This window comes from Asterias amurensis, chromosome 6 (assembly GCF_032118995.1).
Source record: "Asterias amurensis chromosome 6, ASM3211899v1".
NCBI lineage: Eukaryota > Metazoa > Echinodermata > Asteroidea > Forcipulatida > Asteriidae > Asterias > Asterias amurensis.
In genome coordinates, this window is record NC_092653.1 from 23,121,447 (window position 1) to 23,130,360 (window position 8,914).

An 8,914-nucleotide genomic window follows, 5' to 3' on the forward strand; every position below is an offset into this window, starting at 1 on the left:
CGGGGTCGATTTCACAAAGACTAGTCTTTACCGGGGTCGATTTCACAAAGACTAGTCTTATCTCGAGTTAGGACGAGTTACTCGTCCATACTTAAATACTTAACCTTGCCTTTAATAACTCCTATATCCTAAGTTATGACTGTCTTTGCTGGACACATTAGTCAAAAGTTATAACTATTAGCATATACAAACTTACTTGGTAACGAGCAACAGAGAGCCGTTAATTATTCTATACAACTCTTTACAACTCAATTAATGCAGTTTTTGAGAAAAAGGTAATCTCTCACTAAAACATTTGAATATGAGAAATACTTTCTCAGGCATCTGAAATCACCCAAATTGTGGAACAATGGTGTTTTTCTGTCATTCTTTTCTTGCAACTTCGATGATCAATAAGCCCAGGTTTTAACAGTTATTTTGTGGACATGTTGGGATACACCAAGTGAGAATACTGGTCTTTGACATCAATTTACCAAACGTGTCCAGTGCCTTTAAAGATGGCTGCTACACGAGGGTCGTCCCATGAGGTTTGTACGCACAAAGCAATGCGGCTCGGTTTGGATACACTGTAGTCACAATGGAGTCAAATGATGTCAGTTCGATTCCTTTTAAGAGTTATAGATGACTTGGTAATCCTTACGCTGTGTATTCACTCTGCACAAATGACGCCTGGTAAAACAGGGACGCAAGATGCTAAAAATCGACCACTGACTGGCGCGAGGATTCAGAACTGCAACTATCTACCTGTGTAATCTATGTGCAATTATCTACCTGTGTAGATTTGTTCTTTGGGGTCTTGCTATTTTATTCATACTGCAAAGGAGTAGATTTCTGAATTTGGTAGATTGCTATAATATTCTGAAAATTACTGTATCTACCATCGGGAGGGGGGTGGGGGGGGGGGGGGTGGCTGTAGGAAATCAACCGGGACTACTAATTTTGTTTTAAACAAGACATCAATTTGTACATGACTGACATATTCAATAAAATATGCTTCGAGCTAAATATAATTGGCCGCAAATTGTATCATCACTGCAGTTCACATCATTGTTGCGGTTATGAGATAATTTTAAAATAATACATTTGTTATTTTATAATATAATTTTTGAAATCACGTCTTCATTTGTGTGTTTTGTCATTATACAAAGACTTATATGAAGTCAAGGATGTTTGTGGTTTCTCATGAAGACTATCATAACACAGATCGAAACGTCGAGGTTTTCAACCACTCTTTACCGAAACAGCTTATCATAGTGTCCATAATGCATTCATTCTTCAAAGCCTCTCTGCCTTCGATTACTCCAAAGCCTTCCTGCCTTTGATTACACTAAAATAATAATTCGACGATGAAAATGGTTTTCATGAAAAGGAGCAGAACAGCTGGTTTTATTTTTCCCCTCGAGTGGTCTGAGTAAATCATTGTTTCTATAATCTCATCCCCGGCTGCGTAAAAGATCCAGAAGATGAAGGAAAAAACCCACATGAAATTTAATTGTGTTGCGGACGCAATGAATAATTGATCCGTCCAATTTGAGCGGAGCCCGGGCACGCATGCTCGCCGTGATGCGCTGCTGTGGCTCGGTCAAACCGCTCGGGACATCATGGCAATCGTTGATTACGCATCCTATTGTTTTCCGTTATACTTTGATTTTTGAAGTATTTAATGGGAGACAGACTTAACTCAATGAAAACAGTACTGTTACATTATCACACTGAATTAAATTAGATATCGGATGACATCCACATAGGGGTGTACGTTGAATGTGTAAAATTGCTATTGAGATATTTTAAAGTGGAAATTCACGTACTTGATGTTTGTACGGTGAATGTTTTGCTAATTCGATATTGGACAGTGGCAATTTGCATAATAAAGTGTGTTTGTACAGTTCGTGTTTCGTGTGCTATTTTGATATTGGATATTTTGACATTCAAATACATGCTTGCTTTCATATCCACAAAACAACATATTTTGCTTCCGTTTTTGTTTTATTTGTTTCGTTTGTTTGTTTGTTTGTTTGTTTCGATGTGTACGTTATAAGTGGGTTACCTTGGCCCAATTTTGTATAAAGCTATTTCAACTCAACAAAATCGCTAAGCATAGAAGAGTATTGATTACCAGAAGCGGGTCAGTTCAACAGCCATTGTTTATGTGCTATTTATGCTTAGCAAAAACAAAATCTGCTAAACATAAAAGTGTTGTTTGCTTTATGAATTTGGGTCACATTCCCGAATTTTGACAGTTTTCTTTCGTTGCTATCTTAACTTATGTTTAACCACATATTTTTTTTTAATTAATAAATTATAATTAATAAACTATAACTAATGAATTAGTAGATAAAATAATAAATAATATTATTTTGACATTTGTATACATCAAATTATATTTGCCATTAATTTTACTAAATAATCCAAAGTTACTGTGGCTGTGAACATACAGGCACCGCAGCAAAACTTGACATGACACTTATGGCTTCATCATTATATTGAACATTACTTTGCAGATGTTTTAGTAAGCCGTTTTGCATTTGAACAAAAATGTAATTGAAAACATTATTTGAACACATTATTTAAAAACAAATGAAGATTTTTAATAAATGTCAAAAAGAAGGTATTAAAAAAACAGTTGCAGAGAAAAAATCTTAATAGGGCACTTGGGGGCTCAAAAATTGATTTAGATTGGAGAGCGTAATACTAATAGAGTTCCCGTGAACAAATCCGGATAATCCTATGTACTTAATGTGCATTTGTGTACAGCGCGTTGTAATTACAAACCCTTTCTTAAAAACCAAAGAGGCCTTAAAAATCATTTAGGCCACTTCCCGCCGGAATTGCTTCTCCGACTTGGAAACAATGACTCCCAAAATTCATTAAAAAAAATAAAAATTGAAGATCATTAAAAGAGCTTAAGAGGACTGAAGTCATTCTGTGATCCCGCCGGAATCCCGGACAAAGACCCAGCTGATCCCGTCAGGATCCTTATGCTGACACGCGCAAGGGCTCGCAGTGACATCCCTATAGCCTTCTCAATTAGTATGCAAATGGTAATTGCTGTAATGATGGTGCAGGTATATAGACGTATCTATTATTAAGTCACACCTTTTGGCCAGCAGAGAACGGCCGAGTCCAGAGATTAAAAACCTCAGCCACAATCACCTCTGGAAGGTTACCGGAGGAAATGCGTTCAGCAGATTTTTGGAGTTACTGATTTTTGCTTTGTTAGGTCATTAGCTACGGCCGGTGCGCCTTATGGCTCCGTTATGTATCAATTGTATACGCCAAGCGGATTAATTTGGATGTGGAGTCCATTGTCGTAAAGTTGCCCAAAATCTGTTGAGTTTGTTAGGTTTTTTGTTTTGCCAAACGATGTAGTAAAAACGTTTCTTTAAAAACCACTAGTTTACAGTAAAACGTAGTTTTTACAGGTGTCCTTATAATGCGTTCACCTTTAGACATACGATAACTGAGGGCAGACAAAAGGTGTGTATATTCATCCAAGAATAGAGTCACTCTTTATAATGATAATCTTTGGGCCAAGGAGACACATGTGCCTATTTATTTTTGCTAAAAGTCCATTTTTGCCGTAGAGGGCGTTGTCAGTTAAGATGCAATACGTCATCTTTGACATCACCCGTCATCAATCAGCAAGCGACCATTCGCATACTTGTTTATGAATGACATACAGTAACAATGGTTACAACACGTTACATTTACTACCGACAAAAGTCTCTGAAATTGTTCCATTATTGAACAACTCACTCTAAAGCCTTCCGGGTCAGTATTGAGTCCGGATCCGGCATAGGACAGAGTCAAGATGACGCAGAATCCGAGTTCAAAATCCCGTGTTTAACCACCATACGGGTCAGCGACCCAGAAATCGATCAACTTGACCGCATACTTCGAGTTCAAATGCAATTTTGAACGTTCCGGGTTAGCCTGACTCATTAATGAGTCAGGCTTCTTAGAATCCGGGTCAAATATGTCCCGGAACTTGTTGGACTATTACGAAAGAGAATCAACATACCTGCCAGCCTTGGTTATAATCATCTCAGTCCCGATCTCGTGGAATTTCTGCCACAGTTCACGTCCCTCCAGGGTGACTTTGATGTCCTTGGCTGGTGAGGAGGACATGGAGATGTCCGGTTGGCGCATTGCTGCCGCTGCAGCCATCATCTGCTGGGTAGCTGCTGCAGCGGCTGCTGACTTGTGGTCATTTGGACCTGGGAGTGGAGTGAAATCGCCGAAGTGCGAACTCCTCTCTGTATAGATGGGAAGAAATCACAAAACATAAAAGGGACTTGTGGTAATTCGGACCTGGGAGTGGAGTGAAATCGCCCAAGTGCGAACTCCTCTCTGTTTGAAGGGAAGAAATAATTTTGTCATCAAAATCATTCATGCATATATAAAACCAATATTTCATATTGTGTATATTTTAAGCCAGCAATGCGGTTACTTTTTGAAGTAACATTCGTGTTTCTGTTTTCTCAACGTTTTTTCCGTTTTGTCAACAGTATAACTTGTAAACAATAAAAGGCTCCCGACAATAGCACAAAATAGTCATGGCAGTTACATTGTTCATAGAATCACCCCCAACATGTCTTCTTATTTCCATGCAGAATTTAACCTTCTTTTAATGACTTAAGAATGCTGAAAACCGATCAAACTGTTATACACTCAGGTTTTTTTCTCTTCAATTTTGCACATTATGCTGCGTACCATTTTCCCCAGTAACTTGCGTTTACGTGCTTCTACCGTGTACACGAGAAGTATACCTTCCCGTACAGACAAATTACCTTCCGTTAAAACCAGTATTTTAAGCCAGATGACACCATTACTACGTGTGTTTGAGTGAATAACTGGTTTCTGATCTTAACCACACTTGGTTAGTACTCTTTTCCCCAGTAACTTTCGTTACGTGCTTCTCCCGTGTACACGAGAATTATACCTTCCCCGTACACAGAGAGCTCTATGCAAATATGCCTTCTAATAACAGACAAATTACCTTCCGTTAAAACCAGTATTTTCAGCCAGATGACACCATTACTATGTGTGTGTTTGAGTGAATAACCGGTTTACTGATCTTAACCACACTTGGTTAGCCCATTATAAGCTTAATCATAGCGTAATAATAGGTAAACAGAAAAACCGCTAGGAGTCGTGTTGTAACTGATGATGACTTAGTCTCCTTTCGAGGTCGTGACGGACCTATTTTTTAATCTCCGTATGTGAGGTTTGAAATGACTCATGCTACCTCTTTTTTATATATCTTGAAAAACAACTATGTCAAGACCATGGCCTGTTTTGTTTGGGAAGATTGATTATGTAACTGCTTTCTCATGAAGACACCCAAAGCATCTGATCGAAACGTCAATTTGTAATACCGCCGGTTCTTTACAGAACTATCACAACTCAACCAGATATTTCAGTGTGAAACGCAAACCTCATAGGCCTACGAGATGTTGTTGCCACTATATACAAAGTTTCAAATCATACATACGTACTGGGACAAATCCAAACTATAATAATATATATATTTTTTAATGTTTTTATCGCACAAGGATAACTTAGCATCTTATTGAACAAAAATAATAAATAAATTTGGTTAGTGGTATAAGTTAAATGTTTAGTTTCAAACTTATGTCGAGGCGCTATAATGCAAATGAAAACAAAAAAACTTATGGAGGACAATGAAGAACTATTTCTCTGGAGGCTTTGTACAAGTTTAAATTTCCGTAATTTAACATTTTAAAATTGTTCACGGAATTTAAAATAACTTGCAAAACAGGCCCTTCATGAAATACGGCCTGTGTTTGCGTATAGACAATGTGTTACATTATACACAAGAGGGTTAGATGTAAACAAGTTTTTGAAACACATTTTGTTTAGTCCAAATAAAAAATGAGTAATCCTCATCGGCACATGTTTGATGAGTATTTTTTGTCAATATACACTCAGAGGCTTAATCCAACCATACTTTCTAGGATTTAACCAACGCGTGTCAATTACTTTTTACTCAATTTGATTGGGCGTCTGGCCCAGTTTTTTTATAAAGCGACTTGTTTTCTAAACCATGGGGGTGGAGGGTAAAATCAGATAGGGCCCTTGCTCCTAGCAATTGCAATTTTGTCTTACAAGCTTCATGTGAATTTCCTCAACCTACATCAAAGAGCAGATGAAATTAATTTCATAACACGTGCCGAGTTAGAGCACTTACCCAATCGCGCAGAAAGTGTTTAATATAGGCCGGTCTCTCTGTGTGTGAGAGAAAGAACAGAACTACGAGGTTGGTGCCGCGAGCACCGTGCGCTAGGCTTGACACCGTACGGTGAGATCGGTTATTTTGACGGTGGGAAGAACGTAACGATGTCCCGGTGTATGAAGCAATTCCGTAAGCTTTAAGTTCGCTTCAGTAAGTTATCTATGATGTGATCAGTATGATGTTTATAAAAGTAAACAAATACAGTGTGTGTTTTTTCTCTCTCAGGCAAAACGGATTTGTCCCTAACAAAATGTCATGGAGAACAAACTTAATTTGATTATTCTAAGAACCTAATATTGTTTTTCTTATGCAAAATGGTATTGTCCTCCACAAATTGCATTAAGGATTCAAAAGAAGAAACAAACTATTCGAAAGATTAAAAGAACATCGCATGAAATAAAAATGGTCGCATTGAAATACATATTTTTAATTGTTAAAAGCTATGTGATTATTGTTGCTTTACCTAAAATAGATATTTACAGTGAAAATTACTTTTAATTAGTAACTCATGTCCATCATCAAACGAAACGTAAGTAACTTGATCTATAATGAGTGTTTTATTTGCTTAATTATACATATCGGTGTAAGGGCAAACATTTTATAATATTACCCTCGACGCATAATTCTCATATATTAAAAATTATGTTTTGGTACAAGTAATTCTGCAAGAATGCCATAGCACACAATGTCCGTCCGCGAAACTGAAGTCGTAGTTCAAGATGTTGTTTTCAACGTTTCGTACTTTTTAAACTTAATAATTTTTTAAGCGAGAAGTGAAGGCGATCGGTGAAGACATGTTGTGGGTTTACACAAGCCTAAATAAAGATCTTGAAATATTTTGACTTACTACCAGTTATTTCCAACATTTCAGTTTTAAAACAATTTATTTTGTCAATACGTTTGCCATGTTGAAAACAAAAGAATATTTGAAAATCATAATTGTAACAAACAGCAACATTTTAATGTTTAGGATTCGGGTTTGATATTAACATAATTTGTAGAGTTTAACATTATTGTTATTTTATTTTTTATTTTTTATTTTTTAGAACATTAAACTCACTGCGGCATGCTGCAACTCGCATTAACCATAAACTTATTTACAAAATGTTTGTTGTATGATCGGTCCAAACAAAATAAGATATGTAAAAAGAAAATAATAAAAATCACCTGTCATTTGTTATTTATTTCATTTTATTTACGTGTTTGTATAAACCAAGTTTGAGTTTTATAACACCGTTTATAAAAAGATTTTGCATAAACTTTGATCGAATTGGGCATGATTGTTTTTACTTGTCAAGCAGACCTAGTAGTTATCTCACTTTCTCTTATCGGAGTTTGTACAAAACAAATTTTCGTTGAATAGTAGTTTATGTCATGTTTTTGTTTAAAAACAACAGATCCATATAATATGTATTTATAGTTGCGTCACTGATGAATACGACGGGAAACAATTCGCTAAATGTATTAATAGAAAGTGCGAAAACATTTCAGAGATATCATTTTAGAAATGATCATATCTCCCCAGACCTTGAGCCAATCTGATGTTCAACTCAAAGTGTTTTCTTGTTATTATCTCATACAGACTTTGACTCTGTAAACAAAGTTGTCATAAATGTGTAAATCCCGGAGTGTTAGCTAGGACTTGTGAAGTTCACAAGTACAAATGGTGTTGGTAAATTCTAACAATGCTGAGTGTCTGTCGAAGTGTATTTCGAAAGTGAGTTGGGATACCCTTCGGATCTAGTCTAGTAGAAGAGAGAGATTTTAGACACGTACCTGACATTCCGGAGAAAGAAAGAGCGTTATGGTTAGGCGGCTGCATGGGCAGACCAGGGTACGGGAAACTCCGAGGTGGCGGCGGCACAATGCTGTTAAGGGCAAAGGCGTGCGCCCTGGCCCGTTGGCTGATATAGTCCTCACTTCCTTCGTACATCATACCTGCGACGAGTCCTGGCCAGGCGAGAAAAATCGAAAAGACGGGCGACGAAACTTACGACTGGTTTGAAAAGCCTGCGCTACACGGTGGGAAACACGCCTATTCAAGATCCCGGCACCAAAGAGCAGAGCTGTTGTGTGGTCCGCAGTTGCAGATGCGCCTGAGATATAAAGTCCGTGCCAATGTTGATGGGTCCGGTGGACACCAATTAAAGACTTATTATTTGGTGAGTATTTTCCCCGGACTCTCACACACGCGCCTCGTACACACCAGTCGTCATCCTGCCTTGCTAGCGATTGGACGGCACGGCTGCCAATCAGCGCACGCTGCCGGCTCGGCCAGGGCGCCGCCCACCGTATTTACCCAAGGTGTTCGGCGGGTGTTGGGAGCAGAAACTGTGTGCACAAAAGCGACAATTTTCGCGAGGGGGGCTCTTTGTTGGCCGCATTTACCTCTTTCTTGTTTGTTTGAGGCGGATTTTCCGGTATAACACGTGCATTTTGAAGCTGTGTAAACCGGTTTGATGATCGCTAGAGTACAATTCAATGCTCTCTACAGATCGGCCTCAGTGATACAGTTCTTCAGAGGAAGAAAAAAATTATATTTTGGGGCAATATGATAGCATTTGTGGTCACGTCAAGCAATGCACGTGTTCTTGTTTGTTCATCATAGGCAGGCACGGTCCAGGATACCCAAAGATATCTTAAAGCAATTTTGTTTTT

At 38.0% G+C, this 8,914-nt stretch overlaps 1 protein-coding gene across 2 annotated transcripts in view; it reads right to left on the reverse strand.

The window, feature by feature from the left end:
* LOC139939121 (uncharacterized) overlaps positions 1 to 8,369 on the reverse strand; it is a 43,564-nt gene extending 35,195 nt beyond the window's left edge. For both annotated transcript variants that reach the window (XM_071934867.1, XM_071934866.1), the window contains exons 1-2: positions 8,033 to 8,369; positions 4,022 to 4,256 (exon numbers count right to left, since the gene is read on the reverse strand). In XM_071934867.1, coding sequence (XP_071790968.1) covers positions 4,022 to 4,256; positions 8,033 to 8,192 — 395 coding nt within the window. In that variant the 5' untranslated portion in view covers positions 8,193 to 8,369. The remainder of the gene's footprint in view (positions 1 to 4,021; positions 4,257 to 8,032) is intronic.
* Positions 8,370 to 8,914: the final 545 nt, after the last annotated feature.